Here is an 18,354-nt window from a genome sequence, read left to right as displayed (position 1 = left end):
AAAAAAAGCTCTCTGCTGGCTGACGCGGCTCCAATGATCATTTATTGTAACAGGTTTATAAGCAAATAAATAGACGAGGGCTGTCAGTTGATGATGGAGGCGGCCTTCGGTCAGACGAATAATATCCAAGAGGAGAGCAGGAGAGGAGTGAGTGAGGAGTGAGGAGCTCTTTGGCTTTTTGGCCTCCCGGCAGGCTCACGTTGACAGTCTGATTAATAAAATGAGCGCTGCAACATTTCCCTCTTCATTTAGGAATATTATTATGCTTTGATTCTCTATTGTTTCCCTCCCCTCGCAGCTCGGTCGGCCCTCCCCTCCTCTTGCGAGCCTTTATTGCTTCCCCCCTCTTAGTTTATTTAGCTTCATTTTGGGGCCGTGCCAGATTTTGCAGCTGAATTTCAATGCTAATTTCGTTTTCCCCTTTCTTTCTTTTTTCTTCTTTTTTTTTGAAGTTCTTATGTCGACAACGTGAGGTGGTTATTGCACATTTTTACAAAAAAAAAAAAAACTGCTAAAATATTCCAATTCTCACTTACATCTTTAGCTAAATTGTTATAAAATATTTAAAATGTCTCTATATTATCCTGCGTTCGCATTTTGCATTGTTTACAGTTACACGTGCAGTTGCCTTATAAGAGAGTATCAAATGCATGCATTCTAACTGCCTCGCAAAGAACTCTTGTTTCTCCGAAAGACTGTAAAGGCATCATTACAGGATCCCATCCGCGTCCTCTGGCGCCCCCTGCACGTTACTACATACCTTGCAGGCATTTGATATTAGTATATAATTGAGGGCCCTGGCATAAGAGCTTACTTTTTATGTGGAAGTCAAAATATTCTATAATCATCTTTCCATATTATAATGAATGGAAATGCCATGGTTCGTTCCAGCCACCCAAAAAAAAAAAAAACAAAAAAAAGTTGTAATGTGTTTTGCAATAAGAACAGTAGCACTCTATAGCAATTTTCATCATTTAAATCAGAAAATAATTGAATGAATTAAACTTTGAAGGGGTCAACTGTTTTTCATCCGCACTTCCCAACCAGATGTATGACAAAATGCCATTTTGAAGGACAAAATATGTGCAAATGTCTGTCTTTTATTGAACAAATGTGTAGAAGATTATCTTGATATATTTTAATGCTCAAATGCATATTGACTCTTCAATTACAAAGGGTTTGAAGAAAACAAAAAAGTCCCCCCCCCCCCATATGCAAAGAGTTCTCTTCCATTCAAATTCCCATTCAAAAATGAAATAAAACCGTACACATTTTTAACATGATTAATCATTGACTGTTATTATGTTTTTGGAGGGCAAAAATTTAGTAAGTGTTTATACGCTTCAAACGAACTGTCAACGGTTCAAGTGAGAAAATAAAACTGTTGCACTGAAAAAATGGGGAGTGATATTTACTTGAAAAAGCTTAACAAAGGTTGATGCACTCAGAAATTCTAAGTACATTTCACAAGGAGTTTAACTCGAATTTCTGATGTGAACAAACTTTACTAGTTTTTTATCCCCATTCTTTTCAGTTTGTTTGCATACTTTTGAAATCAGTGTTTCATGGCTGATAGATTTGCGTTTAAATTGGGCAAATTCATAATTTGCTATCTATTTTAACTGAGACACTTAAAAAATATATGTTTTATTTTTTTCCACCAGGATCCACGCCCCCATCTTTTAGTACAGTCTTGGGGTTGGGGGTGCTCAGTAAGCAATGTCTGCCATCTAGTGGTGTTAACTGTTGCTATAACCCAAGCACATCTGAGATAAACTGATACAAAGTGGAAAAGTGTGCTGTGGTCCGATGAGTCCACCATCTGGAGCGTTATCAGTGCTAAATTCAGTTCAGTTCTTTCATCGTCTATGGATGCAATGGCTTGTCACTAGAGTGACAACATGAAAACAACAAGTATATCATTTTACTTGCTTGAGAACGTACAATATTGATAAAAGTACATTTGTGTACAGTATATTTTACCATATGCATATTCGACTGTGTAACTAACTAGACATTTTTTTATTAATTTCATGCAATTTTCAGGACAAATGCTAGATTGGGATTTATAGGTCTTCCTTTAAAATGATCTGTCATTGTTTTTTGGGAAATGTAATCTCGCAAAAGTGGTATCGGTACTTGGTATTGGTATTGCTGACTGTGTGATGAATGTGTAATCTTTGAATTCCAAAACAGTTTCATGGTCCCAAATGCTGCTGGCGCCTTCCTAATTATTGCCTAGATTTGAACCACCAACCTCAGAACTGTGAGGCAGACCTTCAAAATAATAGTCCACCGTGCAACTCTAATTATGTTTCAATGTAAATTAATTGCCTGCAAAAAAAACCCGTCACCATTATTCTATTGTGCATTTATATTGACTGCAGCGAGCAGAAGCGGCAGGCCAAGCAAACGAGAACATCTATGGACTCATCCCCATCTAGCGGCTGTCACAAGAACTGCAAGCTCTCATAGTTTCATCATCCTCACTCACGTGGCCCATGTTGGAATGTGGAGCAACTTACTCTGGTGTCTGCGTTCACATTGCCAAATGTTTTCACTTCGACTTTCAGATGATTCAGTGTCATTTAAGTACTAAAAAAAAATCTGTGGTATCCTATTGAATTGACATTTTAAAGTTTTTTTTTTTTTTTTTTTTTTTTTTTTTACTTTTAATGCTGTACTTAACAAGTACAATTCAAAGTTTTATTTTATTTTTTACTTTTACATAAGTACACTGGTTGAATCAGTGCAGTGATTTTTACCAGTCTGAACAGCATGCATGGGGCTGGCTAACCAGCTGAGGGAGGGGAGGGGCGGGGTGTCTGGTTATCCATTGGATTCCAAGCCCATCTGAGATGAACTGACACAAAGGGGAAAGTGTGCTATGGTCTGACAAGCCACATTCCACATTCTTTTTGGAAATTATGGGTGCGTGTCCTTCGAGCCAAATATGGAAAAGACCATCCCGATTGTTAGCTGCGCAAAGTTCAAAAGCTATGCAGCATCTGTGATGGCAGGAGCTTGTGTTGCTGTGATGAAAAAAACAATTCTAAAATCACACTTAGTACGTTTTACGTTGTTGTTTTTTTAAAGCCACCAAGGTGACGTTTTTTTAATATGACACTATTTATTATTGCTTTCTGCCAACCTGGCACGTGTGCCTGTTTGCTTGCGTTAGCTCACCATCTAGCGTACATTTGTTGCAATTACAGCCACAATCCATAAAACGTTCAACGAAGCATCATGATAGCTTCAACAAATGGTCCCAAGCTACAATTAGTAATCCCAAATGAAACACTCTTCTTGTTGTTGTTATTGATGACGTTTCAATTAAGAGTTGAGATCGAAAAAGAGATAGATAGATAGATAGAGAGATAGATAGATAGATAGATAGATAGATAGATAGATAGATAGATAGATAGATAGATAGATAGATAGATAGATAGATAGATAGATAGATAGATAGATAGATAGATAGATAGATAGATAGATAGATAGATAGATAGATAGATAGATAGATAGATATCACTATACGTCATGGCCATTATTCTTTCTTCTGGATCGACTATTAAAAGTGTGAATTAGTAGCACCGTTTATGGAATAGAGTACAGGGGATATTAAAGTGTTATTAATATGCACAGTAGCGACTTGTGCGTGTACTGTGCGGAATACAAATGAATGGCGGCGAGAGAATTGCCGGCTGCCTGTTGGTGGTTAATAAAGTGCTGACAGGTCATTTTTGGAGCCAGTTAGTGATTGTGTTAGCTGGAGCACAGGAAGGCTTCTTCTTCTTCTTCTTCTTCGTTCTTTCCGTGCAGTTAGTTGCACAGTACGCATAGTATCTATGCACTACTGTATTATTTCGTCTCATGTACATCAACTCTTGATAGGGTAACAACAACAGTGCAAAGGGAGCATGCGCAATTTACAAAAAACAAACAAACGGATGAACTGCTTTATTATAGCGTGCTGCTTTAAAAAAAAAATAATCTTCTACAAAATGTATAGAATCTATTCATTTTAAAACTGTATTTTCCCCATCCGTTTTACTTCAATTTATCTGAATCCCTGATTTAAAAAAAAAACCTTAAAACTTCCTGTACTTGTTACTGCATATGCACGCATTAATTGGTCATACACCCTAAAATAAAATTACCGAGCTTCTAATTGGGTCATTTTGACCCAACTTTCTGGGTTGTTTTATACTATAAATTACCCAATTTTTTCTACAAAGAAACACGAAAAATTGGGTTGTCTTAAACACACCAAATACCGCCCCCCCCCAATTTTTTTTTAAACTAACCAAAAACGAAAAACAACAACAACAACAACTTTTGCGTTGTTTTGTTTCGATTTCTAACCAAAACTGGGTTATTTTTGACCCAGCAGTTATAAGAGCGTATACATTCGAATGTTAACATTAACACGACTCGTGCATTTCTATAAGACACTATCATAAGGTGTTGTGTACTTCTTCGAGATTTTTTTTATAGGAGATTTTTTTAAGTATAGGCTACACTTTAAAAATACTCTTAAAATGTGGTTCGTTTTTGGCGACGCATACGGGTACTATTTAGCATACATTATTTAGCCTATAGTGGTTCAACCAAATGGTTCTAGCATTAATCCCGATAAAGGCCTATAATGAACTCAGTGCTATATGGAACTTTATAAGAACGATTTAAAAAAGAACACTAGTGGTGTTGAATTGTGCAATACTGTGCTTATTTTTGTATTATTTTTTTTAAACAATTAATGAATCAGGACTATGCTATTCGAACATCTCCCCATTCAAGAGCTGGTTTTTTTTTCTTCTTCAAAAGAGCTGGAACAAAGAGCCAAAAAAATGGAAATATAATAGATTACACTTTGATTTGTTTCTATACTGTTTCTTTAACCACATTTCTTATTAAGCGAAGCAAGCCAAAAAAAAAAGAAAATATTGCACAATTGTATTTACTACTAGGTGCTTCTAAATATTATTTTAGGAAATGCATCTAAATTTGCTACAATTATCTCAGCCCTTCCTTCTGCAACAAAATAAATAAAAATGCCCCATCAAATCATTAGCTTACAGCATAATTGGCTAAATCATTTTTGACTGTCACAATATTATGCTCGCTAAAAAAAATATATAAAAAAGCTTGTTTTTTAAAAAAATTCACAGTAGGTCAAGCATTGTTTGTTGAATTTGTTGTGGGTTCGGAAAACTTTAAAACAACAACAACCATGGCTAACGATATGTGAACGTTACTCATCCGTTTACTGATTTCTGAACTAATAAAGAGTGACAATGACGGGGGGAAAAAACGTACGTATTTTCAACATTTGCCTTTATAGCCTGTAACCAGCGTGAATCGCATTTAAATGCGTCACTCTTGTAAGGCTAGCCCTTTAAAAAAAAAGTCTCAACTTGGCTTTTTGTAAACCTTTGAAGGCCCCCCTCAACACGCGCACACACAAGTCTGTAAAAAGTCTCTGTAAACCCTTCAAAAGCAATCCTATTAAAACCTTACAACAAAACTTACTTTTGATGAAATTCATCTTTTTGTTACATCTTCAATCATAGGATGAAATGTGAACTTATCGTGCCGAACAGGACATTTGAATTGAAAAGTCTCTCACTTTTTGTTTTGTTTGTGTGCGTGTGTGTGTTCGTGCGGGTGTGTGTGTGTTGCAGACAGTCGTGCAGAGCAGCAGAGAACTTGAACGAGAGAAGCAGCATGCATGCAGCACAGGCAGCAAGTTTATTACCAAGGACAATAGTGCAGGGGAGAGTTTTCTTGGCAGGAAGCGACATTGCAGTGAAGCTCCTCACACAAAGAGCCGTAAAACAACACAACTTAACACTTCTTCACGCATTTGAAAGAACTCACGTTGATTAAAAAAGAACGTTTCTAGATTTCAAATCATTTTCTGTGCGTTAGAACCGAAATGGTGAGAACAGTGTGAAATACTTCGGGGGTGTTCTCCGTAACTCGATTAAAGTCCAAATAAATTCTAAAATTATTTTATTTTGCGTTACTCTTTTGTTAAAAAAAATCAAGATGCAATTTTCTTTTCAGGAAAAGTCGTTTTTCGTGTAAAGATGGAGCCTGAGACGTTCCTTGATTCGCATTAAAAGGAAAACAACGCCTGCATCTGTTTTTCTTATTAACCTTTTTTCCTCGTTTCTTGGCCCTAAAGACTTTTATTGCTTCAAACAGGATGTTGAATGAAAAACGCTTTGCATACGTGCAATTGATTTTTTTTTAATTCAATGAACGAATTACGAATGAAAAATTATGTTTGTGTGTGTGTTTTATTCCCACCCCTCGTTTCGTGACCGTGAACGCAACATTCGGCGTCCACATTTTATTTTTGTTTTCTTGCTGATTTGAAGTCACGCGCGTGAAAATTACGCTCATTTTCTCCACTGAATTCGTTCCAGTGGCAAATAAACAACCAAGACCCGTGAGTCCGAATTGAATAAAAGCAGCAAATATTCGTTCTTAGTGGTCGTGCGTCATGAAAGTTAGCCTAAAAAGCTGCGTGACAAGCTCAAAGCCGGAAGCGTATTGCTGCAAAATAACTTCATTGTTGGCGACACTCAAATAAAATCATGATATACATTCTCAATAAAGGTTGTCCTAAGATGATCACAAATATTTTTTTTCAAACGAGGTAGACACTCGGAATAATACCAATAATAATAAGCATTCCTGGAAGTTCTGTAACGTTCCAAATTGCTCGGGCGTTGGGTTGAAGCATTTTACGGTCTTACTTTCTTGTTTTCCAAGATGTAAGTAGTGGGCAAAATATGTACATATTAGTCTTTAATGCGGCTTTTGTATATTTGGACACAAGCAGTGTTGGCCTATATGTCGTTTTAGGTGGCTGCAATGTAAATGACCTTGAATAATGAACGTGGCATTGTTTCCCTTTAGTTCTTTTAGCTTTAACATAGCAAGTTATAGTTTGCTTTAAACAGAGAGGTTGACGCGTGGTTTTATGGGGGAAAATGTATGGTGAGTTTGGAGTTATTTTTAACATTATTGAAGGCAAAAAAAAAGAGAAGTTATTTTAACTTGAAGTAGTACTTCAATCAATATACACGCATATATTCATGTAGGCTATACGTATAATCAATCTTCCAAACCGCTTATTCTCACTATACTTTTCCATAAACCTCACGTGAAGCACTTAGCGCATTTTCTTTGTGCTATAGAGGCCTACTTAAACTTCCAAAGTTCAAGTTAAAAAGACGAAATACTATTTTGCATGTTTATTTATTTATTTATTTTATTTTATAGCCTTCAATAACGTTAAAAATAAGCTCGCAACTATAGTGTTTCATACGTTTGGACTTATTATTAACATTATTGTGGGGTAGACAAAAAAAACTACAAAAATGACTGCTATTTCCTTTAAAGTTTGAAAATAGAAGTAGCTAGAAGTCAGTATCAATACATTTTATATCTTCACATACGTGGTTTTAAAGGGAAACAATTGTGCAATACAGCCGTATATTTGAACAAAAAAGCAATCAAGTCGTATCCAAATCAAACAAATCCTGCTTAAATACGAAATATGGTGACGTAAAATCGAGGTGCGAACTGTGTTTTGACCGTATTATTATCATTTTTCGAGTATTATCTATTGCAAGTCCTCGTGCATGTGCACCCCTCCCCAAAGTAAAAGCTCTTGCTCCGGTCACAGGAGCTTTACGTTTTTTTTTTTATGTCCATAAATCAGACGAATGGTGAAAATGGATGAAATCACACACACACACACACACACGCAAGCACGCACACACGCACACACACTGAGCATGGCGGACTCATCGGTCTCGCTCTATTTGGAGCTCGCTTAGGGTGGGGCCGCCGTGCGCACTTTGCATATCACGTGAGCGCCCGTTGACAAATCACCAATTAGCTAGCCGTTAGTCTTGAGAAGTTGCTAGGGCGCTTCGGGAGCAGCGTGCGCGCGGCCAGCTCCATGGCAATGTGCGAACGGAACCCTCTGAGCCCGCCGCCGGGCTACGTCGGACCTCTGCTCAATTTGGCCCCGACCCCCGAGACGCTCTACTTGTCCAACTTGCGAGCAGGCGCCAACGGCGGCGCGCACCACCACATGCCCCCGCTGCACCACCATCACCACCATCACCACCACCTCCCTTACAACAGGAGAGCGGAGCTGTGCACCCTCCCGTGGTCAAGTTCGTGCGCGTCCGGGCCGCCCGCGCAGAGCCGCGCCTTCGGAACGTACTGCCCGACGTTTCGCCCCAACCCGACCGCGCCCGGAACCAACAGCGCCGCCAACAACAACAACCACCACCACGGCGACCCGGCCAAGTCTCCCTTGCAGGACGAGTCGCGATGCCCGCCCGGCGCGGACCACAAGACGGGGTCACCTCACGGGGTTTACGCCGACGAGCTGCGGGGATACTTGGACGGCCACGGTTCGGCTGCGGGGCACCTGGAGCAGGAGTGCGCGCGGCGGCTGCATGTAAACAACAAGCAGCAAGACCCAGCTCGGCCTCCGTCCGCTCTCACGTGTTTTGCTGAAGGTCAAGTAGCCCCTTTTTTTTTTTTTTTATTGTTAAAGAAACTATATGCAACTCGGTTGGAAATATCCTGTAATTATGTCGAGCTACAACTTTTTACGAGTGCTTTCCTCTCTGTCGACTATCGACGACTGTTTTGCTGAAAGAAATGTCGTGGGCCATGCAGTCATTCTCCGCAGGATCATTTTCAAGATCAAATTCAATCACTTTTCAGGCACTTTCAGGGTCATGGACCGACATATAGACAGATTGGCAGAAACATAAATACATTATTGTCTCCTTTGTTTCTGCATGCACAGCTCTAAGAAATTGCGCAATGTCTCAATAGTGTTGAAAAAATGGTCAATTTAAATAAGTGGAGTAATGATTTCCAACCGATTGAATTCAACTTATTTTATTTTAAGACATATATACATAGGCCTACACGTTTTAGCTCATTTTAACCACCCATACTGTCTCTAAATTCTGTTATAAAATGGAAAGTAAAGTAAAGAATAGAAGTCCAACCTTGCATGTCTTTTTCATTTCCATAGATAGATAGATAAAACAGTCCTTAATACTTGATAATAAAACATTTTATGCATGTAGCATATAAATAACATATAAATCGTATAGTTTAGTTACTCAAACATAACTAGAAAAACAAAAAGAATAGTGCCAACAAATAAAAATGGAAATTATTTTCTTTAATATTTGAAGGTCTTTTTAGTCATCTATGTGCCACTGCACTCTAAACTCCAATACTTGTAGCTATACTATGCTAAATTAGAACAGACGTCACCTTGTCAGTAGATAGACTACCATATATACAATTTCTTAAATTCAGATATTTTTTTGGAATACTTCCCCCCCCCCAAAATTGCTTCTGAAAACATTTTCTTCAGTATATCATATTTTTTTATAACTGCTATGATAGAATAAAAGTAGAACAGCAAAAGTTCCCATGTGTTGTCATTGCCATAGATCCATACAATCTGTACCAAATCATTGTTTATCACAGTTAGTACTGTATGCTGTACACAAACATAAAATCATACTTATACAAACATTGCATTCAGTATAGTTCCAATGAATGGCATTTAATTACTATGTATTAAAATAATTTTTTGTGTGTGAAATATTAGCTCATTTCAACCATCCATGTCTATTTCCCTCTCAACTGTGTTATTGTAATTGCCATTTGCTTTTAGCACTCATGTCTCACTAGCAACAAGATTTGCATAGATCTACTCAGATAGCTTCCATGCTACATTCAAGCTATATTTAGCATGATCGTCTGCAAACTATACGGTGTTAATTGTGCGTGTGCGTGCGCGCGCGCGCGTGCAGGTGGTCCGTGGTGCTCGTCCCAGCAGGCGAGGAGCCGAAAGAAGAGGAAGCCTTACTCGAAGCCTCAGCTGGCTGAGCTGGAGAGCGAGTTCATGCTCAACGAATTCATCAACAGGCAGAAGCGCAAGGAGCTGTCCGACAGGCTGGAGCTGAGCGACCAGCAGGTGAAAATTTGGTTCCAGAACCGCAGGATGAAAAAGAAGAGACTCATGATGCGGGAGCAAGTCTTTGCTCCTTACTGATGGAATAAAAAAAAAATAAAAAAAAATAAAGGAAGAAGGAGCTGCTGTCTCGTGGACCACCACAGCTGTGCCACGTCACGTCACGTCAAGGCGACTGTCCTGGCGGGCGTGGGCTTTTATTTATAAACGCGTGTGAAATGCTTCCAATCCCCGTCACGGCAGACATTTCACACTTCGCGGTGGACGCTTTGGAGGCGGCCCAAACTCCACACTGACTATTTAAACTATGTTGTGCGAGCCCCCCTCTATGTCTTGTGTGTGGAGAAGCTCAAGTTCACGTTTACGCCCATTCGATTATACACATTATTACACATATGCATGCTTGTCTACTATTTGATTTGATACATTGTGTTGTAAATATATATTTTTTTGTCTTCCCCAAACACGCTTTGCGGATATGTGACCAATTCTGATGGTCACTGCTTAAATGTGAATTATTTTGAAGTCTGAAGAACTCATACCGGTAGCTACTCGAGTCATTTTTGAACGTTTTCAGAAAACAAGAAAAACAACAACAACAAATTAAACAAAGAAGCAAAGTTCAGTTCCTTAATGACTTTAGAATCTACATAGTTATTTAAAAAAAACGTCTTACTTTTTTTTTTTTTAGCGAGCCCGTCATTGCTTTAGCAATATCGCTATAGCTTAATAGCATAGCCGTCATGTTTGAACGTTTTCAGAAAACAAGAAAAACAAGAAAAACAACAAATTAAACAAAGAAGCAGAGTTCAGTTCCTTAATGACTTTAGAATCTACATAGTTATTTAAAAAAAAACTTCTTCCTCTTTTTTAGCGAGCCCGTCATTGCTTTAGCAATATCGCTATAGCTTAATAGCATAGCCGTCATGTTTGAACGTTTTCAGAAAAGGACAAAAAAATAAATCAGCAACCACACTGTTTTTTTATTTATTGTGACACAAAGTTAAAAAATACTGTCAATTATGTAATCAAGTCTGTCATAAAAAACTAAAATAAAAAACCCAATGAGCTAGCTGAATTTCCCTCCGCCCCCGTTTTCCAAAAAACATTCTACTTGGGCAAATGAGCTATTGAGCAAACATTTAGTTAAAAATTAGTTTGGCAATTACATCAACAACAACAAAACTTTGACTTGCTAAAGCTTCTTCCCATTTTCTGAAAATATTCAAATATGACTCAGGCTACTGTATTATTAAGCTAATGATATTGTGGTAGCTCTAGTTAAAGATGACGTATACAGGCAATTGTACTATTATGCTGATGATAAAGAGTTGGTCGCATTTTTTAAGTGTGCATAATCAGTGATTTCTGACGGAAATGCATTCTTAGTACTTGTCCATGACATTTGTAGAATTAAAGTTGAATATTATATTTATGCAATATCAATTTTTAAGAAATGACTCCCTTTTTTTGGCCAACCTGTTCACATAAGTGTTAAGATGATACGTGTTTAACAAATTACAATTGTATGGAGCAGGATGACGTCATGTTGTTTATAATAAATAATAGAAGCTATCAAGTTTTCACATTTGAGTGTCTTTAAATGTGTTTGGTCATTTGTTTGTTTTTTCCTTCTTACTGGGGATAGGAAAATTAAAAGGCAGCCGTGCTGTAAGTGTTACTACACTATTCCTTTTACACAACCCTTACACCAAAACCTTGAGCAACTCGTGTCACTTTCAAGAAAAAAAAAAAGGCTGCAAAATGAGAGCTTTTGTTGTGCTGTTGACACCCCCCCCCCCCCCAACACACACGCTCTAGTTGCAGCTGCACTGTTGCAAAGTCACTTGAAGGTGACTGCAGCTGCATTTAAATTTATTTTTAAAAATGGAGCACTCACAAAATGCTCCACACAGTGCAAAAATACAGGGAATATAAAATACATAAGCAACACAATCAATATTTTTAAAAAACACAAAACTAAGCCGACCTAGGTTTTGACTTTTTTTTTTTTTTTAATGTACGTTGCATGTTTCACTGAATCTGATATGGAGCCCCAAATATAACATGAACAATCCTAATTTGTGGACACGAATTAGGGTTTATTTCCACATCAAAATACAACTTATCATTGCTTTATAGTTGATGTTGCAAACTGAACAGTTCCATTGGTCTCTTTAAAATTCAATAGTAGCATAATTGCAATTCAGTGTAGCTATAGAAACTCTCTTGAACATACTTCTAAAATATATATATATATATATATATATATATATATATATATATTATGTTATCTTCTCTGCAGTGTTGCTCTCGGGATGCTAAATAAGACCTTAGAGCAGGCTTCTCTTTTTTTTGTTGTTGACTTTTTACTGCTGCGGCAAAGGCTCGCTTCCTCTGTGCGACGTTTCCGCCCCCCATTTTGTGACTTTATTGCTTTATTGCGGCAAAACGCGGCCAGACAGCGTCATTTAGCTCAGGACACTAAAGACAGTGGGGGTGCCAAAACAAAGTTAAGGTCAAGTTAGTGGACTGTGCATTGCCGCTTCCCACGCATTCGGATTTTTCTCTTGTCCTTACATTCGGATGCATTTATTTATTTATTTATTGTAAATGGTAACGGACTTCTTTTTATTTATTTATTTATTGATTGATTGATCTATTTATTTATTTATTTGGGTGTGGGGTCAAATTGACAACATTGTGGTGAAAAAAAATGAAGATAATGATCATTTGTGAAGCACATGGGTCTTTTCCTTTGCTGTGGTTATTTTTTGGACAATGCATCCTCTTTTTATTGTTTGTGCAACCAGACACTGGTAAATAATTGACTTATTTTCGTCACACTATGACTGACAACTATTGATCCATCGTGAAGATAGTGTTCAGGATGTATTTTTCTGACAGGGCTATTTCATAAATTGTTGCTTAAAAATATCCATGGCTGAAGTAGCTTTTTCAGAAACACTGCAGCATACACTATATATATTCCTTACAACTTCATTGGCGAGTTTTATTACAAATAACAAATAACTGAAATTAGGAGTCGACAAATAAAGCAGATAATGACTAAACACCGTTCGCAGTAAAGTAAATAAAATAAAAATAACACTGTTGGAAATAATTACTGGATTATAGACTGAGTTTATTTTAGACATTGTTTCACTAGAAAGCAATTTAGGATAAATAGGATAGTGCGAAATCTATTCGCACACGCACACACACACACACACACACACTTTAAAAAATATATATCTCCTCCATTTCTGACAAAAAAACATGTGAACACGACACATTAAATTTTAGAGCAAATAGTGACAAGAAAATAGCAACAACAAAAAAATCTAAATATTAAATACTTCTAAATGGTGGAAATCTATTAAAAACGCACGTCTCTAAAACCAAGGCTTTTTTTCCCCCATAAAAACTTTTTTAGTGTTTAAATTACAGTTACTTTTACAGAACATTTCCAATATTGGCAGGTTATCTTCTCTATTTGCCCATCAAACTGCTGGGAGCCAATCGTATAAGGGGTTAAAAATAAATAATTCTAATTGAATAAAAATATAACATTTCTCGGCAACTATTCTACTGCTCTTTCCGGACTGAGATTTTTAGTCGTTTCAAATTGTAATTTAACGCACTTAAAAGTGCATCATGTATTTAAATAATATGTAGGCCTTTGTGTGTGTGTGTGTGTGCGTGTGTGTGTGCGCGTGTGTGTGCAGTTGTCACACAGTGCGGTAGTGCAGTGAAGGGCAGAGCTGATATCCCCTCAATAACAATAAAAGCCTTCAGACACAAGAATTCAACACAGATACTACTTTACACTACCGCTCCTTATTTTATTATTATTATACATTCAAAATTAATTATTTCACCCCCTTTTGCAATGCAATGCTGTGCAAAACGATCCTCGCCTTGGCACGCTCTCATTTTTTACCTTCAATGTAATATGGCAATAGTCGCCACGGAAGCACGCGATAATACTGGCAAATGCAACAAAACTGTAGCAGACATGTATATTTATTGCTTGTTTTATTTATTCACTTACTCATTTATTGACATGGATACTGCAGAGAGTTGTGTGTGTGTGTGTGTGTGCGTGTCACAGTTGAAATCAACCAATGCGTTTATTTTTAGCGTATAAGACCAAAACATTTATGTACAATAAATCAGATGTTAATTGTAATACAGATTCATTTATTGTTTGCGTTTATTTAAAAACACATGAGGACCTTGGAAGAAAAAAAAAATCATTGCAAATTGACACAAATTTGTAATCATAACACTTTTTTTTTTTTTAACTCCAGCATTTAGGACTAAATGCGAATCTTCCACTGCAGATTCGTACTTGTGCCTCTCCGCTATCTCCATCCTTATTTGAACAATCATCAAGCGCCCTAATTGCATTTTAAGTGCATATTCCCTCCAGTTAATTTCTTGTATGATTGCTTATCTCCTCGCTCCTGAGGGGCGGGAATGGCAAGTGGGAAGTAGGGGAAAAGGGGGGTGGGGGGGGGGGGTGCAGTGTGTGTTGTATTTATGCAAGCGTCTGTTTTATTGCGCCGGGGACAATAAAGAATGTCGAATTAGAAGCCATCATGCGTTTGTTTAACTGCGCCAAGCATCATCTCGCGTCGGCGCAATGAGGCTTCAAGTGCATATAATCACATGTGCGTCTTTTGTGCTGCACGCTCGTCGAACATGCACGTGCATGTGGCCTTGGCGTTTTTTCCTACGCCCTTCATTAATAAGGCTGGAGGTCAACGTCAATGCTGGAAGGGGGGGGGGGGGTGCATGGGGGAGGATTGCGGCCGATGGAGGCGACGCGATCAACTTGTTGTCAATGAGTGAGATTGAATGGAAAAATATCCTACTTTCTCTTCTTCTCCTTCTTTCTGGTTCATGATGATGGCGCAAGAGAGGAGTTCCCCCAGCATCCCGGGAGCCAATGGAGGCTCTCACACGGCCTCACATGAGTTTCTCGGGACGTCGTTTTTTTTTTTTTTTTTTTTTTTTTTAATGACCGATATTGATGTATGGTAATTTCTTGGCGGAGGAGATCACATGACACAATTACCTCAAGAATCGATCAAGATGTATAGCGAGCCCGCTGGCGGCTCTTTACGCGCGAGCCAGACGGGCCAAGTTTAACGGCGCCGGAGCCCGGCAGCAGAACCGCCCGAGAAGACGAAGAAGAAGCCGCCGCCTCCTCCTCCTCCTCCTTCTGCCGCCGCAGACATGACGGACTACGACGAACGAGCGTCCAACATGTATCTGCCGAGCTGCACTTACTACGTCTCCACGCCCGATTTCACGTCCGTCTCCCCCTTTTTGCCGCAAAGCACCTCGTGCCAGGTGAATTTCCCCTACTCGGCCAACATCGGACAACCTGTGCGCGAGGTCTCCTTCAGGGATTACGGACTGGAGCACCCCAGCAAATGGCACTACCGGGGCAACTACGCGTCCTACTACTCCTCGGAGGAGATCATGCACCGGGATTTGATCCAATCGTCCTTCAAGGGCGAACCCCTGTACGGAGCCGGCGGCGGTGGCGGCGGCGGCCCCCACGCGGGCGCCGGCTCGCCCTGCAACCTCTTCCCCGGCGGGGCACGCAACGGGGTCCTGCCGCAGGGCTTCGACCAGTTCTTCGACGGCTCCAACCCGGAGAAGAGCGCCACCGAACCGCCGCCGCCGCCGCCGCCGCCGAGGCACAAAAGCGGCGAGCACGCGACCGGGGACTCCAAAGCGGACGCGGCAGCCAGCGTGGACGAAGACTCGTCGTCCAACTGTGGCGACAAGAGCAGCCAGCAGAGTGGGTTGTATAGTCCCCCTTTATTAGGAGGAGAGTCCAGCGTGGACAATGGCGTGTCCTTCGCCGTGGCCGCGTGTGCGAGCTTTATAAGCATGCAAAAGCGTTTTATATCCCAATAAGACGTTCTTTACGGCTGTAAAGGTATTTACAATGGGAAACTGTTAAAGCATACGCGCACGCTTGCCCTGCTGTACTCCTGTGGCAAGTATGCTGTACTTGTAATTACACAATGGAGCTTTATTTACATCTTTCGGCATGATTTCGGCATAGCAGCAATATTCTTAAAAGGCCATTTTAGAACCTCATAATTTTGTACTCATTATTCTGATTACAATCAACATAAGGGGAAATATTTTGTGTTGCACTATAAATGCAAGCATGTACGTGTCCAAAAGTAAATCATGTTTTGGAAGCTTGATTTAAATGCATCTGGCGCAAACAGTGCTTTGTAAATGTCACTCAAATCCTGAACAAAAGAACATTTATATTAAAAGCGCGGTAAATAAATAATTTCATTACTGAGATGGAAATTAATAGCTTGAAAAAAAAAGCTTTAAAAGGGACCAAAAACATTTACAGTTGTGCTCATTAAAGACATTTTAAAAAATTGTTTTTCTAAAATACAACTTTATTTTATTGTATTTTACGATTGTGCCTTTCTAAAAATTCCCCCATTCTATAATAAAGTAAACACGTTTTTCTTTTGACTACTAAACTTTTGCATTTTGGCGTCATTTCCTGTGGCGATCTAGCGAGATGGCAACATCAGGAGAAAAGCCTCATTTTAGTGGCCCGTTCGCTCATAATAAGTGTACATCCGCAAACAAGAATCGCCATATGCGTTTAACATGGCGCAAGTAAGTGGATTGTAGTGTGAATTTGAAGAGATAAACTCATTACTGCGATGGGGGAGTGGAGTATAGTTTTATTAAGTCATGCTCATGCTTCGCATGCCTGCAAACATGCAACAAAATAATGACGTTTTTTTATTGTATAACTTTATTTAAATGTACATTGTTATGTCTACAAAAATGGCGAGCGGGTTTAAAACTACGCTAAACGCGCTTTTAGTGCCGTTTTGTTTTTAAAGGTTCACCTTTTGGCTTATTTGTGTACACAGGTGACAATGAGTGGATTTTTCAATATTCAAAATGTGAAGTGCAAAAAAAGGCGTTATTTCGTGGGAATGTCCAGTACGATTAAACGATATCGTGACCGTTAAGTATCACTGAAAAAAAGCTTCACGTGTCTACATAGGCGCAAAAATGACTAGATTATTGATAACCGACTTGTTGGAGAGGATAATCATATTGTTGAGATAGGGAACCAATGGGAAGCAGTCTCTCTAATTACATCTGGCGGCGGCTGTGCTTCGCTGCAAAAATAAAAGAAAAAAATAAAAGAAAAAAACCCAACTTTGGAGACAGAAAACTGAGAGCTTTAAGTGCATATTGATTGGTGAGTGCGTGTTTTTGTGCAAAACATGTCACGTGCGGAAAATAGGGCGCATAGCGAAAACCATTTTACGGCCATGTTTGATGCGACAAGGAAAGTTAAATACAAAATTAATAAATGACTGGGCAATCTTTGTCGATCACAAAAAAAACATATCTAAGCGTTATAGGTGCGTAAAAAAAAGAAAAAGAAAAAAGAAATAGAATAAAGAAGCGTCTTCCACTTTTCAAACTAACTTCCCCCATCTTGTCCTTTGCGTCCAGCCTCGTCCAGCAAGTCCCGGAAGAAAAGATGCCCTTACTCCAAGTACCAGATCCGAGAACTTGAACGAGAGTTCTTCTTCAACGTGTACATCAACAAGGAGAAACGCCTGCAGCTCTCCAGGATGCTCAACTTGTCCGACCGCCAGGTCAAGATCTGGTTCCAGAACAGACGCATGAAGGAGAAGAAGCTCAACCGCGACCGTCTACAATACTTCACTGGCAATCCCCTCTTCTGATACACACAATACAAACAATATGCATACACTAATATAACTATATATATAACTATATATATATATATTAGTGTAGCCTATATATACACATGCCAAAGACTGCTTCCCTCTGCATATGTCAGCCGCCATGTATTCGAAACGGCGGTGTGACGTCACGTGTCTACTTACATTTATTTATTAAGTTCTCCACACCTGATGAACAAACTATTTTAGCCGACATTATTTATTGGTGTGTGTGTGCATTTAAAGGATGCATGTCATGTGGTGTCAATGTGTCAAGCAAAAATGTAAGAGTAAATAACAAGCAGCTGACAGGAAAAGTTTTTTTTTTTTGGGGGGGGGGGGGGGAAATGTGGCTCCTCACGCCTTTAATTCCTCTCCTTTCACACACTGGATTGTTTACTAAACCTTGAACCGTCTAGACACAATCATAAAAGCAGCTGTAAACGGCTAAATAAGGGGCTATTGGACATTGGACCCCCCCCCCCCCCCCTTCACCCTTCTTCTCCCCATGCAGACCTTCTTTTCCTGCCTCAAAGTACAATT

General features: G+C 39.1%; 2 protein-coding genes across 2 annotated transcripts; both read left to right on the top strand.

The window, feature by feature from the left end:
• Positions 1-7,981: 7,981 nt before the first annotated feature.
• Positions 7,982-10,120, top strand: hoxd12a (homeobox D12a). The gene is made up of 2 exons (XM_086091640.1): positions 7,982-8,552; positions 9,879-10,120. The coding sequence occupies exons 1-2, from the start codon at positions 7,982-7,984 to the stop codon at positions 10,118-10,120; spliced, it is 813 nt and encodes a 270-aa protein (XP_085947766.1).
• Positions 10,121-15,202: 5,082 nt separating this feature from the next.
• On the top strand, positions 15,203-17,811 carry hoxd11a (homeobox D11a). The gene is made up of 2 exons (XM_086091521.1): positions 15,203-15,857; positions 17,576-17,811. Exons 1-2 carry the CDS (start codon positions 15,284-15,286, stop codon positions 17,809-17,811), a joined length of 810 nt encoding a protein of 269 aa, XP_085947647.1. The 5' UTR covers positions 15,203-15,283.
• The last annotated feature ends 543 nt before the right edge of the window (positions 17,812-18,354 follow it).

The sequence above is a fragment of the Leptonotus elevatus genome, chromosome 12 (genome assembly GCF_054856555.1).
Source record: "Leptonotus elevatus isolate MCC_2025b chromosome 12, RoL_Lele_1.0, whole genome shotgun sequence".
Taxonomy (NCBI): Eukaryota; Metazoa; Chordata; class Actinopteri; order Syngnathiformes; family Syngnathidae; genus Leptonotus; species Leptonotus elevatus.
The sequence above is the reverse complement of the archived record's forward strand: the minus strand, read 5'-3'. Positions and strand labels throughout refer to the sequence as shown.